Genomic DNA, 19401 nt, shown 5'->3' on the forward strand with positions numbered 1-19401 from the left:
GTTCACTTTACCAGTCACGGATGCTCCCAAAAATTCTTTTGCGTGTGGTACGCTCCAAAACAAGCAGGGACACACAGCCCAGGGTTAGAAGGACACTTGGGGCAGTACATACGAGTCTCCTTCCGCGTACCTCTTCGCCAACAGACTCTACATCTCCTAGTGGGAAAGTCTTGTGAGGATGTGAGAGGAATGAAATCAGGAAAGTGAAGATCTTTCAATCGAGCCACATCCTCCACCACTCCAACTCTAGGAACACTTGCCTGTTCCACAACAACAAGGCTGCCTATCACAGATTGCTGAAACTGAACAAAAGTCAACTTTGAAGCAGGAGAACACTCCTTGAACACGACAAAAGCATTGAAAGTTGCTAAATTAAAAAGATGGATGGCCAACTTCTTATACCAAACGTAAGCCTTACGAATAGCAGTGTAAGGTTCCAACCTCTGATCTACTCTATCAACACCACCCATGTGCTTATTGTAGTCTAAAATGCGCACTTCAGAAATCTGACCCCAAACAGCCACAGGTGAAGTACTCTCATCATGGATGGTAGTCAGCATGTACACATCCCTCCTGTCCACAAATTTCACAGCTAGTAGTTCATCACTATGGAAGGAACTGCTCTGTTCCCTCTGAAGATTTTTGGAAACAAGCTTTTTTGGATAACATTTAAGGTTAGAGCGGATTGTGCCACAAGCAAAAGTGTCCGCTTTGAACAATTCCTTAAACAATTGCACAGCAGTGTAGAAGTTATCAAGGTACAAATTGTGGCCTCTGTTAAACAGTCTTCTAGCAAGATCCCACACAATTTTTTCTGAAACACCAAAAGTTGACGGACAACCAGGGGGGTCAATAGTGGAATCCCTACCAGTGTACACACGAAAATCAAAAACATATCCTGTCCTACTCTCAGACAACATATACAGCTTAATTCTTTTTTAAATATTTTTTTTATTGAAGTCAAAAAACAGATTACATTTACACATCTGATACATGAAAAAAATAAAAGATATCAACCCGAAATTCAAAACACATTGCATATACAAGTAAAATACATCCAGATTTAGAAAAGGATTGCTAAAACCAGGGCTCAACTGCCGATAAAATCCCCCAAGAATATGTGTCAATGTACATAAAATTAGACCCAATCCTGCCTCCAAACTCACTGGTTCTTGCTACACCAATTTATATCAGGATGATAATAATGATAATAGATCCCAGGACTTTTTAATCAAAATAGGAAGACCATATTTTCGTGAATTTTTTGAGACCCCCTATTCTCATAGCGTATATGCGTTCGGTTCGCTTAACTGCCTGCATCTTATTGACCCATTCCATTAGTAAGGGGACTAAATCTGTTCGCCTTTTCTGTAATTAAAGAGATCTAGCTACTGCCATTGCGATATATACAAGTTTGACCATCTGGTCTGGGAGTAGAAGATCTGGGTCATAACCAATAAGGATCAGTTTATCATATCTTAAACATTGTAAATCACATTCAATTGCAAGAAAACCAAAAACATCTTCCCAAAATGTTTGAATTTTTGAGCACTGTAACATAGTATGACTCCAATTAGCTGCCGGGTGACTGATACATCTAACACAATGAGCTGAAGAATTAGGGTACATTTTCTGCAAAACAGAAGGTGTGCGATATACTAGCCATTTACTGAAAAAAAGCATCCTTCGCCAATTTGCACCTCTAAGTGTGTTAAAATTTAATCCATTAATCGTCATCCAAACATTCATAGAAATTTCAACATCCTCCTGGTCAGACCATTTTTTAATTGCTTTCTGTGCAAGATCCAAACTCTTAACCCAGGTTACGCATTGTTTCCACTGACCCGGTTTCCTGTCAGATGCTACTAATAGTAGATCATTGATTAACTGGCTTGACCCATTCAATTGCGAAATATCTAAGTCTGAGAAAATTTTGTATAACATATTATAAGATCCCAATAGGATAAAATCATTCGGAGCTCGCTGTAAAATTTCATGCTTTCATTGACCATTTTGCAGAAAATCACCTACTTGGCGGAATCCTATCATAGCCCATTTTAACGTAAGTTCGATAGAAGATGCGATCCCAGCTAAGGGGAGTATCCCCGCCAAAAGAGTGCCTGAGTTAATGGCCGGGATAGAATATCTCTTAAACAGTGCTTGTCGTTTTTTGAATACCCAATGGAGGCACTTATACCTAACCAGTTTAGGGGATTTTAAAATTGCAAGCGGTGATTGAATCTGATTTTCTTTAAGCATAAGATCCATAAAACTATTAATGAAAAAATGTACTTGTGGGGGAGGCTTAAATCGCGATAAATATTGTGCAAAATATGCATAATAGTAATCCTTAAGATTTGGGAGCGCTAGCCCTCCTTGTTCCTTCTTCTCGTATAAGGTGCTTAGTGCAATGCGTGAAGATTTCTTTGCCCATAGAAAAGTGGTAAACATGAAATCAGGAAAGTGACGATATTTCAATCAAGCCACATCCTCCACCACTCCAACTCTAGGAACACTTGCCTGTTCCACAACAACAAGGCTGCCTATCACAGATTGCTGAAACTGAACAAAAGTCAACTTTGATGCAGGAGAACACTCCTTGAACACGACAAAAGCATTGAAAGTTGCTAAATTAAAAAGATGGATGGCCAACTTCTTATACCAAACGTAAGCCTTACGAATAGCAGTGTAAGGTTCCAACCTCTGATCTACTCTATCAACACCACCCATGTGCTTATTGTAGTCTAAAATGCGCACTTCAGAAATCTGACCCCAAACAGCCACAGGTGAAGTACTCTCATCATGGATGGTAGTCAGCATGTACACATCCCTCCTGTCCACAAATTTCACAGCTAGTAGTTCATCACTATGGAAGGAACTGCTCTGTTCCCTCTGAAGTTTTTGGGAAACAAGCATTTTTGGATAACCTTTACGGTTAGAGCGGATTGTGCCACAAGCAAAAGTGGCCGCTTTGAACAATTCCTTAAACAATTGCACAGCAGTGTAGAAGTTATCAAGGTACAAATTTTGGCCTCTGTTAAACAGTCTTCTAGCAAGATCCCACACAATTTTTTATGAAACTCCAAAAGTTGACGGACAACCAGAGGGGTCAATAGTGGAATCCCTACCAGTGTACACACGGAAATCAAAAACATATCCTGTCCTACTCTCAGACAACATATACAGCTTAATTCCATAACGCGCCCTCTTGCTAGGGATGTACTGCCTAAAAACCAAACGGCCCTTGAACAGGACCAAAGACTAATCAAAAAATATTTCTTTCCCTGGAGTATAGATCTCTGAAAATCGATCTACAAAGTGATCAAGAACAGGATGAATCTTAAAAAGACGGTCACAGTCAGGGTGATCTCGTGGCTATGCCAAAGTATTATCAACAAAATGCAGCATCCGAAGCAAAAGTAAATACTGATCACGGGTCATAATCGCAGGAAATATGGCCGTTGCCACCAAGGGACTGGTAGACCAATATGAAGCCATGGACGGCTTCCTTATTAAGCCCATCAAAAAAGTAAATCCCAAAAATGTCTTCATCTCATCCAGATTTGTAAGATTCCACCGGGTAGCTCTAGAGTGGGGCTTAAGTGTGTAACTGTTGTCCCTCAGAAACTGTTCAGCATACAAATTAGTCTGCTCAACCATCTCACCCAAAAATACATCATCCATAAACAACTTAAAAAACTGTATAGACAAAAAATGTTCACAATCCACTCTACACCCTGCATCACCACTAAAGGCAGGCAACACCGGCTGCACCATGTTTGGATCAACCCAGAGTCCAGCACTTCCAGTAGGAAGCCTAGCAGCCTCAGGCTGCAATCCAGATGCCTTCTTGCACCATCAGCACAGCAGTATCCTCCTCTAAAACAGGCACTTCATCCGCACTGAGAGTAGCTTCATCTGCACTGAGAGTACCTTTATCATCCGATGATTCCATTTGGAGAGAAAACTCACTGCCTGAATCTTCCCCTCCCTCCTCTCCCTCAGACGCACTGTCAGTTTCATAATCCTACTCAGAGGAAGATTCAAGAAGTATACCAACCACCTGCTGAGCAGTCATTCTACGGCTAGCCATACTGCTTACTAATAAAAGTAACTTGTCAAACAAGTCAACAAAAACAAACACTTTGTAAAATAAGTAATAAACAAAATGCACCTTTATCAGAAATACCTATATACTCCAAAACGATACCACTCACTTGCCAGAAGCAGCTAAATTAACCACCACCTACTCTGCACAGACACAGTATGGATCAACAATATCCCACTAAAAAAGAAAGAGAAAAGAAAATTACACATAAGACAATGCAAAACACATCGCAAAGAATTCCATGCACAAAACACGAACTAAATAAGCTGCCATTATGACACCACTTACAAAAAAATTAATTCATACATGACAAAAAGACTCATTTGGAGAAAATACAACAAAAATGTTTTTCTTACCAAAAGAATGCAACTGCGTAAAACTGCAGAACACCACTGTCGAAATCGCAAACAGGAATCAAAAGCTTTACACTAGATTAAAAAGGAGAAAAAACATTACAATCACATATGCAAATAATGCACCAGTCCACACACAATGCAACAGCCAAGTTAAGGGGTAGGTGGGCCTAAGAGTATAAATAAAATATTCACCCCCGTAAAAGTTGAGCAACCCTTGCCCTTGAGGCCACTCCCAAACACACACACAAAAAAAAAACTGGTGTCTAGTGGCTTTTGTCCCCCTTGAGGGCAGATGGACCTAACAACATACTGCTATTTTGCCACCCAAAGAGGGCACAAATTACCACAATCATTCTCCCATAAAGGGAAGCGACCCTTGTCCAAGGGGCCGCTCCCCAGCATAAAAAAAAATCCCGGGTGGCCTAGTGGCCCTACAAAAAAACACATCAGCCGATCTGCCCCTCAGGGTGGCAGAAACGGCCAAATTAATGCTCACCAAATGGGAACAACCCTTGCCCAAGGGGCCACGCCCCACAAAAAAATCCCGGGTTGTCTAGTGGACCCAATAAAAAAAAAATATGGAGATCTGAACCCCTGCGGGGCAGACACAGCCACAAATATTGACCCCAAAGGAGAGTGACCCTTGCCCAAGGGGTCACTCTGCACAAAAAACTCCCTGGTGGCCTAGTGGGCCCTACATTAAACAAGCATTTGCAATGCAATCGGTCTCGCCTTTGGGACCTTATATGTACTTAGCTATGCAGCACATTAGCCTGCACCCTGAAACATCTGCTGTTCTTTGACATGGAGGGAAAGCAAGCACCAAACTGCGTGACACGCCAAGTATTGGAACACACGGGGAGAAATATTGCCTTTCAGCGGGAAATGGTATAGTCCAAAGCACTTTTTTTAATATAAAATCTGGGCCTTCGGTGGTAATATCACTGAAAATATAAGATTTAAAAAAAATATTGTTGTCTATGGGTGCTCATGGAAGACAATTTCTATAGACTGAAAACTAGAGAATGCTGAAGTGATTCTGGTATTTTACTGACCTCTGTTGGTGGTTAAATAGAGTCAGTTGATCAGAAAAATAGTCCCTAAGCGAAAGCAGACAAGTCCTAGGGCTGATCTCGAAGCCCACAAACCATATAAACATATAAGTATATTCTAAAGTATATACAAGAGGTCTCGAATGCTCAACCTAAAAATGGCAAAATCTGCCGCCCCCATGGGGGCAGACTGCCAAAATCATAAGCCCCCAAAGGGGAGTGACCCTTGCCCAAGGGGCCACTCCCCACTAAACACTCCCTGGTGGTCCAGTGTGCATTTTTTTTAATAATCAAGAAAATCTGCCCCGCCCAGGGGGGCAGACAAAGTAAGAATACATTGACCCAAAAGGGGGAGCGACCCTTGCCTAAGGGGCCGCTCCCCCCAAACAATACAGTCATGGGAATTTAAAGAAATAAAATCCTTGGTGTCTAGTGGGCATTCCTGCTGCACGATTGTGCAGCAGGAATGCACAAAAGAGGCATCGAGGGAAAGGAAAACCCTTTCCTTTCCCTTGATGTTATGTTATGTTATGTTATGTTACTGAGTTTTATAACGCGCTCAGCTACTCATAAGAGTGTCCCGGCGCGAGCTAAGAGAACAGTAGACAGAACACAGGTTAGAAGAGATGGGTCTTAAGGTGTTTCCTGAACAGGCGATCATCCTGAATAGCACGCAAAGCTAAAGGCAATGCATTCCACAGCCTAGAGGCATTGAACGTAAGCGATCTGCCCCCCATGCGTTGAAGGCGGAACGTGGGGATAGAGGCCAGCAGCTGAGAAGATCTCAGAACCCTAGGTGGTTGGTAAAAGGAGAAGCGCTTTTTGAGATAGGAAGGGCCTCCATCGTGGAGAGCCCGATGCGCAAGAACCAATGCTTTAAATTCAAGGCGTTTCCTGACAGGGAGCCAGTGCAGTATGCGAAGTGAGGAAGAAATAGAGGCTCTGCTGGGAAGGTTCACCACCAGCCGGGCTGCGGCATTCTGAATCACCTGCAGTTTCCTTAGCAGGTAGTCGGGCAGACCGACATAGAGACCATTGGCATAGTCGAGGCGGGAGAGAATAAGCGCCCGAACCACAGTCTCCTTAGCTGATCTAGGTAACAAAGGTAAAAATCTTTTTAAGGATCTAAGAATACCGAAGCAGCAGCCAGTGAGCTTTTTTATTTGAGTAATAAAAGACAGCTGCTCGTCGAACCAGATCCCCAAGTTTTTGACAGGTAAACCCGTACAGGAGGGGGGGGGGAAGCTGAGGGCCAGAGAGAGTCCCTAAAGTGAGGTGGAAAAGTGCCAAAGAGTAAAATTTCCGTCTTTTCCTCATTGCACTTCAGTTGGGCGGCAGAGAGCCAATGAAAGACGGCAGCAAGACAGCTCTGTACTCTATGGGTAGAGAAGTCAGTTCTATCCCACGTAAACAGGAGCTGAGTGTCGTCCGCGTATGCCACCACTTTGGCCCCACCTTCCTCTGCCAATTGAACTAGAGGCGTGATGTAAATATTAAAAAGCAGGGGGCTTAACGAAGAGCCTTGGGGAACTCCTGTGGAAACAGGCTGGGGGGAAGAAGCAAAAGGAGGAAGCCAAACCTGTTGTGACCGGAGGGTAAGAAAAGATTCCAGCCACTTCCAGGCCAAACCAGAAATACCAATAGCAGCTAGCCGAGATAGAAGCAAAGCGTGGGGGACGGTGTCAAATGCCGCCGACAGATCTAAAAGGATAAGGGCAGCATTCCCCCCAGCATCCAAACAATGGCGGATCGCCTCCGACATCTCGACTAAGGCAGACTCAGTACTATAAGAAGCTCTGAAGCCCGATTGAGCCGGATGGAGAAGACTCTCATTCTCAACAAAAGCAGACAGTTGTTTGTTTGCTACCTTTTCACATATTTTGGCCAGACAAGGCAGAAGAGAGATTGGTCTATAGTTGGCAGGATTGCCGGCATCAAGAGTAGGTTTTTTTAGGAGCGGAATGACTTTAGCTTGTTTCCATTCCTGAGGAACCAAGGCCTCAGTAAAGGACAAATTGACAAAAGTATTCACCTCCGAATTGACTGTCTCGGCCATAGAGGCCAAGAGCCTGGCCGGACAAGGGTCAGACGGAGACCCAGACTTTAAGGACTGAAGTATTTTGAGGGAATCAAGCGGAGTCACCGGCGAGAACAACGAAAATGAAGCCAACGGGGCGGAGCAGCCCACCGAAGGTCTCTCATTAGAGGTAAAAGTCGCCTGGATAGTCTGAATTTTGGAGATAAAAAAATCCGAGAGCTTATCGCACCAAGATGCAGAGACAGGAAGTTTCGTTGCCATAGCTTTTGGGTCTCTTTTGAGAAAATACAAACCCCCCCCGCCCCACCAACCCCACTCCCCAGCCTCAAAACTTACCTCTTGGTTTTCCATATGGCTTCCTGCGCGTCAGTGAGCAAAGGGAAACCTCAATGATGTCAGCGTGCCTCGCGCGCTGACGTCATTAATGACGCGAAGGGGGGGGCGGGGGGAGGCAGGGGAAGGTCTTCACCTGCCTTCCCCAGTAACAAAACCCAGATCGACCTCCCACGGGGGGAGCACCAGCGCTTCCCCCGTGGGTGGGTGTCGTGACGAGCTGGACTCGTCATGAGCACACGGCTACTGTGTGCCATGACGAGTCCAGCTCGTCATGAGCACAGAAGGGGTTAAACACCAAAAAGTTGATCCTCCTGAATGACAGGTTTCTTAGAGAGAGGTTTCATAGAGAGGCCAGTGCTTAATTTGAGCCCGTGGTTTCTGGTGTTCAGCACCGGCACTTAATTGTCTACAACGGCACCTATGACAGACTGCAAGTGGTGGCGTTGTCTGTTTAATTTAGAGATGAGCACAACAGCAGTTGTTTATAATTAAATATGCATTAAAAATGACTAATACCTGCAGCCCAAGCCATTCCTATACCTTTAACCCCTTCTGTGCCACGCCCTTTCCCCCTCCTGTGCCGGGCGTTTTATTAGTGGGTGGGGTTCGTGACGAGATAGTCTCGTCATGGGCACAGCGCGACCGTGCTCCATGACGAGACTATCTCGTCATGGGCACTGAAGAGGTTAAGGGCCTGGATTAGTCTGAATTGTCACACTTGTAGGAGTAGGATGATTAATAGTTGTGTTGGTGCTGTCATTGGCAGCCCTGGAAGGGGCAATGGGGGGGTACAATCTGTGGTCTCGTGACGAGGGCCCTGGCACTTACATTTTTACAAATTAAGCACTGAGAGAGGCCCACAACTTCACAAATTTTAGACGTGCCATGAACTTAGAGAATCTTCCCATAGGCCCGAGCCATGAGGCCAGCCATATGCTGGACTTATTCTTGAGCTCCTCTCTCTTTATTACTTTTGTAAACACTAGCCAGCTTCCTTGGACAGATCTTTGCTTCTTCATTTTAATGCTCACTTTACTAATAGTGCAGATCATAGCACAGCAAAGTCAGTACTTTGGACTAGACCATGGGATAATTTGAATCCAGAAGAAGGGGTGTCAACTTTAGAAATGATATGTCCAAATCTAACAGTGATCACACATTAAGCTATCTTCTCTTGGTAAGATCATTCCGCTCAGACAATATAAATCTAAAGTTAGCACACCCACTGCCACGGTGTAATAAGGATGTAAAAAACATGAAATATAACTATAAAACATTGGGAATGAAGTGGAGAAAAAACTGCAATTTTTGATCAGACAAATTTGCATATAAATCATAACTATCCTTTTACTAGAAAAATGTTTTTTAAAAAGTAAGGCCCGCAAAAGTACTATTAAAAGAAATTCTACTAGAGAGGTATTTCTGCTTTAAAAATCCTGTACCTCGATCGACATCAATACCGTTAATCCATCCCAAGAGCTGAGTGATAAGCTGTTGGAAATTGCCAATCTAATCAAAAATGTCCTCAAGTAAGTAACAATATGCTACCTTGGTTAAATGCCACCAAAATTTCCTACTGGTCCACTTGTGAACTAGCGCTAGCAGTGCAGGTCTCCAACTACATGAGCTCTATAACGTCCTTCCCATAACTTGACTGCTGCTCAGTTCAGCAGCTAAAATAAGAGGCTAAGTTCATCTTATTTCCCCTGACTGTTTTGTGTAACGTTTCACTAACATTTGGAACTGTACCCAGAACATTGAAATAGGCTTTTGTCTCGCCATTACTGAAGAAACCATCATTAGATCTGTATGAAATGTCTAATTATCTGCCTATTTCTCTTCCCCATTCTTTGTTAAGTTAACCAAAACCCTAGTCAAGAAACAACTGACCCAATTTTTTGTAATCCTCATCCATACTTTCCAATCGAGTTTCTGTAAGGGCCTTTGTTACGTTTAACAAAGGTCGAGTGGCAGCCCTGAATTTTGTTGGATCTGTCAGCGGCCTTTGATGCCGATCTCGCATTCCACCTTACTACACCTTACTGCAACAGCTAACCTTAGCTGGGGCCTTCAGTAAAGTCGATGAATAGTTTTCCTCCTTCTTAAAGATCGGACTCAAAATGATGCCCTATTTAACTATAGATGCATACCTAAGGTGATTTTCACTGGGGTACCTCAAGGCTCCGGATAGAGTCCTGCTCTTTTCAATCTTTATGTGACCCCCACTTGCCTATTTCGTTGCCTCCCTTGACATTTCATTCCATACATATGCTGACAATACCAATCTGATTGTAAGGTTAAATAGAAAGTCGGATGAGGCAGCCTAACTTGAAATCTCAGGTATTGTCTAAAGGAATTTTCCAGCTGTATGAACTCTAATTCTTATCCCCTAAATAGTGACAAAACTGAAGTCATCGTGTTTGGGTCCACTGCCGCTTGGACAAGTGACTGGTTGCCACAGAGTTAGGAACATTGCCTTCCCCTTCTCATCAGCCAATACATTTGGGAGTTACTATTGATGCCAATCTGATCTTTGCAGGACATATTAGATCTATCTGCAATACCTGTTTCCGGCTTTTGGATATCATTAGAAAATTACTTTCTTTTCTACTACCAAAATGGAGAAAAGATCTGATGCTAACTTTCATTTTGTCTAGAATTGATTACTGCAACTCTTTGTTGGTGGGTTTACCTTCATATCTTTTACAAAGATTGCAGCTGCTTCAAAATGCACCCATACGATTATAGGGCTAAGGAGATGTTTGGCTATTTCATAGCATTTGTACCAGCTTCACTGGCTGCTGGTTATGAAAATATGCTATTTTTAAAGCTTTGTGTCTGTGTCACACGACAGTTCACAACCTAGGTCAGGGTACTTACATGTTATTGTTATTTGCTTGGTATCAACCATTGCATGCTTTTAAGATCAAAATATGCATTTTTGTTTAAGATTCCTAAATTTAAAAACACCAGAATAGAAGGTTGTTGAGTAGCGGTTGTGAACTCCAAGGTGTGGAATACTTTGTAGCTTACCATCTGCTTTGAACATCGTCTCTACATATTCGGAAAAAAACGGAAGACTGATAATTACTAACATCTTATAAATCTTTGTTTCTGATGTGGGATTTGCATTGCTTCCATTGCTGCCTTTATTTTCTTTCCGATTGATAAGTAGACCTTTTCCTTCCCAGCACCTGTATAGTTCATGCTGAAGTAGCTGCTGTGCTCTTATAAACTCATTCATTCATAAAGACATTGTCCTATTCAGAAATCATCCTTGTGCTCTCATTTGTTTTACTTGCTGCCATGATAACATGTTGTTGGAATTTTGGATTTTGTTTCTTCACAAAGTAAAGAAGTTTACACTCTGACTCTCCCAGAGATGTAAGGAAAATTCTGGTTGCTTATCAAAATTAACTACTGTGCAATATTTTGCTGTATATGCTTTTCAAGTTCTCTTACAAGGGTAACTTCATCAGAGGTACAAAATGTTGCCAAGTTATCTTCAAGTGTCTGGATTTTGACTCATTTCTAGCTCAGTAAAGAGATTACTGCATTACAGAAGAAGCTAAACTAAAAGTCTTGGACTTTTATTGCATTTAGCAAATAACTGCTTATATTTATAGTGTTTTACGTATTTTCCGGCACATTAAAGTGTTGATTTTATTATTAGTTTAATATTGTATTGTATTTGTGTAGATGCAAGAGTCTTGTGGAGATTGCCGACAGGGTTACTACCCTCCACTTCCTCAATTCTTGTCACCAGGATTCCTTCCAGGAATTCATTATATTCCACCACCTCTTCCACTGAATGTCAGTGTGCTGCCTGAAACCTCAAAAGAAGAAACTGGTAAGTGTCCAATTATTTCCATGGTCTGATAAATGCACTGAGAGTGGGTTTACAAAGGTTTACGGGATCCTGCATAGCTGTGAAAATCACAGTTTGGAAGCTTTCTTGAAAGAGCTGGCAAGTATTTAAAATTGTTGTATATGTGTGTTTTTTATAGTGCTTTCCAGTAAAGAGTTTTCAGTGCTGTGGTTTTATTGACCCTTGTTGTCAAAGTGGCTCAGTTATAGCACCAGAGCCCACAGAGTTCTAAGAGCTCTCCTGAGCAAGTTAGCAAGTGCCTCACTGGCGCCATCAAGTCACTTTGTTCTAGTGCAGGGGTCTTTCAGGATTAATGCTGTATGTTTTAAATAATTATTTTCAGCAAATTTGTTTTCAATTTCAAATGATGGGTTAAATTTTGTTTACAGTATGTTTTGAAATAGTTGTTTTTTGTCCTCATTCACCTCAGACTCAAATGCGTTTCCCAACCATTTCCCATTTGTGCCTTTGGATTACGTGGGAAAGACATTTGACCAAGGAGGCTGGGTCTCTTGCATAATAACCGACTTTCTGGAGTCATGTTATACGCAGCAAGGAAAACTGTAAAGGTGTAATCATAGAACATGATATATGGTCTTTGCATTACCACCCTATTAACCCTCTTGTCCCCATACACTTCCTCAATGGCTGCCAAAACCTCTTGCCCTTAGACATTCCCCCAGCCGTATCCATTTTTGATATATAAAGAAGTGCATTAAGACACTCTGAGTAGAGGGGAGGAATATCACCCTCTTATTTCCAACAGATTTCCCTTCTTGTCAGCACAGTGAGATAGAGGAGTAGCTTTCTTGTATACCCTCTCAGCACTTCCTACCCCTCTGCTACCCAAAAATAATCATAGAGAGGCTTACCTTAATATCCACCCCCACAGTGCTTGGAATGTTCTTACCCACTTCTTCCAAAAACATCTTGAATTCTGGACATTCCATGAACACATGGACATCCGTTGCCCTCACTAACCCACATTTAGCACATTAGGTGACTCCTCCTTTTGGCATCTTTGATATTCTGTACAGTGATAAGTAAGCTCTGGGGAGGGACAAAATGGTTTCCTATTAAAAAAGCTTGCTTGACAACAGAAAATAAAGTATGCATCGATACTCGCCACAAGTCTTGTACTTGCTCCCTCGGCAAGCACACTCCCCAGAGTTCTTCAGCCAGCTTGAAACCCCCATCCAGAGACACAGGATTACATCACAAGTGCCACTGGCAGGTCCTTCCCGCCAGGCCTGGCTGAAGTGTTGACATTTTTGCACAAAGGTGCAGGTCAGTATATTAGATATGTCCTACAGTGGTGAAAAACTATTTGGCTAGGATTAAGGCACTTTGATTAATTAAGGCAGGCACCAACAAAGTGAAGCAAATAGTACCCTAAGAATGAGGCACCCGTGCCTCCTTTGGGAACCAAAAGGCAGGTTTATGGAAAAGTAGATGTTTTCCCCTCTTAATTCTTATCAACAATCCTTTCCTGCTCTTCTCTGTGGTGTCTACGTCATTTGTCCCAGAGCAGGGGGCATTTATTTCAAGGCTTTTATGTGGGACTCAGTCATTTCAGGCAAGGTGAGTGGGTGATTGACTTAAGAGTTCCTTGCTGTGCACTGGAATTCACAAAGAGTACCCCGTCTCCCCGGCAGCTGTAAGGGATCACAGGAATACAGATATGTCATAGATCATGGGGCTTCTTAACAAGGGTGCAATAGAACCAGTGATGCCACACAAGAAAGAAGCCAATGGAACTAGCCGTTACTTCCTGATGCAGAATAAGTACCAAGGCCTCTGCCCGATTATTTACTGGCTTATCCAAAAGCAGTTTTCAGAAGTGATCCCTTATCTGTACCACAAAAGCTGGACGTCATCATTCACCCTCAGAAACCAGAAACTCCTTTTCTCCCATCCTTCTGAAGAATCAGTGTTAGACCTGACATCTTTTGTCGTGTTTCCCCCTGTCTTTTTGCTTTCTGACCTCCTGGTTTTGATGGTATGCAGTACATTGTTTTTACTGGTTTAGTGTGTCTGCACACTTTACGACTGCTGATCAGTACTAAAGTGCAAGTGACCCTAGTGGAAAGTGTGCTTATGGATTGGTGTTTCCATGATTGGCTTATTTGATTTACTACTAAGTCCCTAGTACATTGTACTGTATGTGCCCAAGGCCGGTAAATCAAATGCTGCTAGTGGGCCTGCAGCACTGATTGTGCCACCCAGACAAGCAGAAGTTCAAAGGGTTCTCAAACCTGCCACTGCAGTGTCTGCACACAGTTTATACTGCCCTGCCGACCTGACAAGTGCACCCACTTGCCAAGCCCTAACCTTCCCTTTTCTCACATATAAGACACCCCTAAGGTAGGTCCAAGGTACCCCTGTGGGCAGGGTGCAGTGTGAGGGAAAGGTAGGATATGTACAGGTGTTTGTTACATGACCTGATGGTGAAATACTTGGCATTTAGTTTTCATTGTTGAAAGTCTATTCCTCCCATAGATTAACATGGGAGCTGATCAACGTGGGAGCTGCTTTGTAACACTTTTGCAAATGTAGCTCGTCAGGGGAGGCTGATAGCAAGATGGAGTTTGGTATGCCTGAACTCAGGATTTAAAAATTCATCTTTTAGTAGAGATGATTTAATGCCTCTTTTAGAAGGTGGGTATTTTCTTCTCTTACCATCTATGTGCCTCTGCCAGTTTGTGAATTCGCTGTCTGGGTTTTTGACTGACAGGGGTTCGTTTGCGTATTCACACTAGATATGGACACAAAGGGGGTTGAGGTGTGTGCTGTCTTTCTTGGGTGACTCATAGCCTGGCTGATAGGTCTGTCCTGCATCTGAGGTAAGAGGAGTTGCCACATGCACCTGAATGGACTGTGTCTGCCTTCCACAATGCTGTTTCCACCTGATATAGTGAACCTGGCCTGAGCAGGACAGAACTGGATTATGTGTGCCAGGAGAACTTTGTTTGTGCCAACACCACAGAACATCAAAGAGAAATTTGGTATAAATATTGGGACTCAGACCCTAGGACTTTAGAACTCTTTTGGATCAAGGAACCTGCCAAGAATAAGAGCTGGAGAAGCTGTGAGGAGAGACTGCTACTTTGCTGTGTGCTTTGCTGTGTTGACCTACAGTAGCCGCTTCTGTCTTGGGCAGAGAAAAGACTGGACTGAACGTTCTGCACCTTCTTTCTGAGTATCTCCAAGGGCTTGAGGTAGAGCTTCCCCCCTGTTCAAGAAGTGTCAGGAACAGCAAAGACTTCAAGATCTTCTGGGTACCAGCTTCCGGAACTGGGTGTCTCAGTTGCCACAGAGGAAAAAGCAACCCGGCTCTGTGACCTGAAGGCACCTCAGAGGGCACCGCCGCACTTCACACCACGACCCTGGTCTTTCTGATGACGGCTTCTGACGCCGCCACCGAGCCGATGTTTGCATCGTGACCTGTGGGCTCCGCACCGCCTCTCTTCACACCGTCACCCTGGTATCCCCGACGACGACGCGACACTATGACCGACTCTGCTGCCTTCACCGTGACCTGGGGACAGTGCACGTGGAGAACACAGAGCAGCGTTCCACTTCGCAGGCCTGGTCTCACAGACACCGCTGCTCCAAGCTGACCACAACGGCGCAGCCTGCAGCGTGGTTTGGGGGAACCGCTCGTAAGTTACACCACACACCACCCCGTCCCACACTGAGGTCTTGGGCCACCAACATCAGCGCCTTAGACTCCAGATCGTCAACTGACACTGCTGCTTGCTCCGCGACCTGTGGGTCCCGCACACCGCATTGCCCCGTCTTCCACCGCAGCCCTGGGTCTATTGACGACAGCACCCCAGCAACAATGACGCCACTGGCTGCACCGTGACCTGCACACACTGCTGCTGGATGCCCATCACCAAGCTGCTGCCTGCACCACGACCTGAGGGCACCGCACCACTTCACACCGCATTCCCGACGCCTACCAACACCGCTGCTCCTGACTTCTACCTCATGAAGTTCGGCCTGCAACGTGTGTGACTTTAAGGGCCCGAAGACTCCTGCACCGACCTACGGGACCGACTCCCACCCTTCAGAGTTCACCGCAAGATCCTCGACTCCCTGCATTTCAGAAGGTACTTTTGTGCGGGTCTTCCCGACATCGTAGCTGCCCTGCGATGCCGCGGCTAGCCAGAACTGTTGGATTTGTTTGTTCACCACGCCAAGGTAGTCAGGACAGAGCTATCGACTTCAAGTAACTGTCTTCAAAGTCTATTTTTGCATTATTCATGTTTTAATAACTGTATGTTATATTCTTATTGTTTTGGTTTTTTGCACAGATAAATATTGGATATTTTTCTAAAACTGGTGAGGTGTCCTTTTGGAGTGTTTCACTATATTACTATGTGTTATGTGCAAATGCTTTATCTAACCTTCCCCACCATGGAAGAAATTATGGATTTGAAATAATGTATTCCAATGGGAAGTACGGGTAGATAAAGTAGAGAGTAGAGTAGTCGAATTAAGTGATATCGTATCTTTTAAGGAGTTGGCAAACCAGAGACCCAATTATTTAATTTATACAGAATTTCAAAGAAATCCTGAAGATGAGAAATCGTGTTAAAAGCACCATTTATTAAGTGGAAGAATCTCACAATTGTCAAAGTTAAGTTTATAACCAGAAAGGGAAGTAAAAGTGGAACAGTGTCTAAAAATGGCTGCAAGGAAAATATAGGAGAGGTCATATGTAAAAAAAATATCATCAGCGCAAAACTGAAAATTTGATATGTTTATCGCCATACTTGAAATCATGTATGGTGTTATTCTGTTGTATTTTTGTTAAGAAGGGCTCAAGTGCAAGAATTAAAAGAAGAAGTGATAAGGGCCAGCACTGCCACACTTCTCTATATAAAGAGAAAGAAGAAGAAATGAGTCTGTTAACAAATATGGAAGCTCTAGAGGAATAGTATAAAAGATTAATTAATTTTTGTCCAAAGCCAAACAATAAAAGAGTAGAAAATCGATAACTCCAATGCATTCGATCAAAGGCTTTCTCAGCGTCTGAGAAAATAGCTGCTAATGAATGCATATATGTTTTAGATATGGACAAAACGTCAAAGAAGAGTATTATTGGAAAGATGTCTACCTTTAATAAATCAATCAATCACTTGGGTTTGTAAAGCGCATCTACTCACCCGTGAGGGTCTCAAGGCGCTGGGTAGGGGAGCTTTTCTTTAGAGTGCTGGGGTCATCTGAAGAGCCAGGTCTTGAGGTCCTTCCTGAACTGGGGCAGTGTAGGGCTTTGCCGGAGGTGGAGGGTAGGTCGTTCCAGGCCTTGGGTGCGAGGTAGTAGAAGGACTTTCCACCCGTTCTGGTCTTGTAGATGCGTGGGATGGTGGCCAGAGAGAGTTCGGCTGATTGGAGGTTTCTCTGGGTGCCTGGAAGGAGAGGTTGTTGTTTAGGTATGCTGGTCTGATGTTGGTGAGGGCCTTGTATGCATGCGTGAGGCGCTTGAAGGTTATTCTTCTTTCAATGGGGAGCCAGTGGAGATAGTGGAGGTGTTGGGCGATGTGGTTGTGACGGGGGATCTTTAGGATCAGTCTGGCTGCGACGTTCTGGACGGTCTGGAGCTTGCAAAGGATTTTTTTGTTGATTCTGGCGTTGCTGTAGTCCAGTCTGCTAGTGACAAGGGTGAAAGAGACTGTTTTTCTGGATTTGGAGGGTATCCATCTGAATGTTTTTTGGAGTATGCGGACGGTTTTGAAGCAGGCCGAGGATACAGCATTGATCATGCAGTTCAAAGTGAGTGATGAGTCCTGTATAATGCTGAGGTTTCATGCATGGTCTGTCGGGGCAGCGGGAGGGGGTTTCGAGGGCGGGGGGCCACAAGGTGTCGTCCCATGCTGAGGGGGTGAAGCCCAGGATGAGGACTTTGGTTTCTCGAAGTTGAGTTTCAGGCAGCTCTTCTTCTTCCAGGTGGCAACAGCTTTCATCCCTTCTTGAAAGTTGTGCCTGGTGATGTTGGGTTCCTTGGTGTGGGAGAGGATGAGTTGGGTGCTGTTGGCATAGGAGACGACGCTGAGCCCGTGGCCTCTGGCGATGGTTGCGAGGGGGGCCATGTAGATGCTGAAGAGGGTGGGGCTGAGGAAGGATCCCTGTGGTACTCCACATCTGGTCTCTTGGTTCTGAGAGGTACGACTGGAGTCTAACTCGCTGAGTTCTGCCTGTGAGAAGTGAGTGAGTCCAGTCAATGGCCTTTTCTCGGATACCGGTGTCGTGGAGTCTAGTTGTTAGTGTGTGGTGGGAGACGGTGTTGAAGGCAGCTGAGAGGTCCAGGAGGGTGAGGTCTGTTGTTTGGCCCTGGTCGAGGAGGGCACGGATGTTGTCGGTGGCTGCGATTAGGGTGGTCTTGGTGCTGTGGTTGCTCGGAATCCGGATTGGGAGATGTCCAGGACGTTGTTGGATTCTATTAATTTTGCTAGCTGGGTATTGACGACCTTTTCGATGACCTTGGCAGTGAAAGCAAGCAGTGAGATGGGCCTGAAGTTCTTGAGGTTCGTCGGGTCTGTGGAGGGTTTCTTCAGGAGGGAGTTGACTTCGGTGTGTTTCCAGCCATCGGGGAATGTGGCGGTCTCGAGGGAGCAGTTGATCGTCTGGCGTAGCTCGGGTGCGATGGCCGTGGCAGCTCTGTGGAAAATGTCGATGGGGGCAGGGGGTCTGAGGGTGCTCCGGAGTGGGTGCTCTTCATGGTCTTTAAGGCTTCATCTGTGGTGAGCGACGTCCAAGTGAGTAGGGCCTGTTGGGTGGCGTTGCTGAGGGTGGGGGCTGAAGCTATGCAGAGGTCTTGGTTGTTGAAGTTGGCGTAGAGCATCTTAATCTTGAGGTGAAAAAAGGTGTTTAGTCTGTTGCAGAGTCTTGGGAGGGAGGGACATCTCATGTTTCACTGCCGTGTTTGGCAAATTCCTGGATGATGGAGAAGAGTTCTTTGGAGTTGTGGGCATTGGTGAGGATTCTGTCTTGGAGGAAGTCCTTCTTTGTGGATTTGATGAGTTGGTGGTGTGCTGTGGTGGCTGTTCTGTAGGCGGTGCGTGCTTCTGGGGCTTTGCTGTTCCTCCATGTCTTTTCGAGTCGTCGGCAGGATCGCTCGGATTCTTGCAGTGCAGGGGTGAACCAGCTTGCTTTCTTGTTGTGTCGTCCTGTAGCTTTCTTGAGGGGGGCAAGTGTGTTGGCGCAATTAGTGATCCAGCAGTGGCGGTTGCTTGCCACGGTGTTGGCGTCTGGCGTCGTTTGAGGTGGAGTGCTGCTGAGGGTGGAGGTGAGCTGTTGTTCGAGTGACTTTGTTTTCAGCTTTATTGAAACCAGACTGTTCTCTGCCAATTAAGTTTGGGAGAAGAGGTACCAGATGTAAGGCAAGGATCTTAGCAAATGTTTTATAATCTGAATTAGCAAGGGAAATAGGTCAACATTTTTTACATAATTTTGGATCTTTATTATCTTTTAGAATAAGGCATATTAAAGCTTCCTGGAAAGTACATGTAGTTTTATTTAGAAGAAGCAATGAAAGTAAATAGGTGGTGCCATTTAGGAATTAATTGTTTAGAGAAATGAAGGTAGAATTTGATAGGAAAACCATAAGGTGCAGGAGCTTTGCCTTTTATATTAGA

The 19401-nt window shown here is 44.3% G+C and overlaps 1 protein-coding gene across 1 annotated transcript in view; it reads left to right on the forward strand.

Annotated features, from left to right (window-relative positions):
* Positions 1–19401, forward strand: part of DMRTB1 (DMRT like family B with proline rich C-terminal 1) — a 504969-nt gene that overhangs the window by 342347 nt on the left and 143221 nt on the right. The window contains exon 3 of the mRNA XM_085600154.1: positions 11590–11740. Within this exon, the coding sequence (XP_085456280.1) occupies positions 11590–11740 (151 nt within the window). The remainder of the gene's footprint in view (positions 1–11589; positions 11741–19401) is intronic.

The sequence above is a fragment of the Triturus cristatus genome, chromosome 4_2 (genome assembly GCF_964204655.1).
Source record: "Triturus cristatus chromosome 4_2, aTriCri1.1, whole genome shotgun sequence".
In the NCBI taxonomy this organism is placed as follows: Eukaryota; Metazoa; Chordata; class Amphibia; order Caudata; family Salamandridae; genus Triturus; species Triturus cristatus.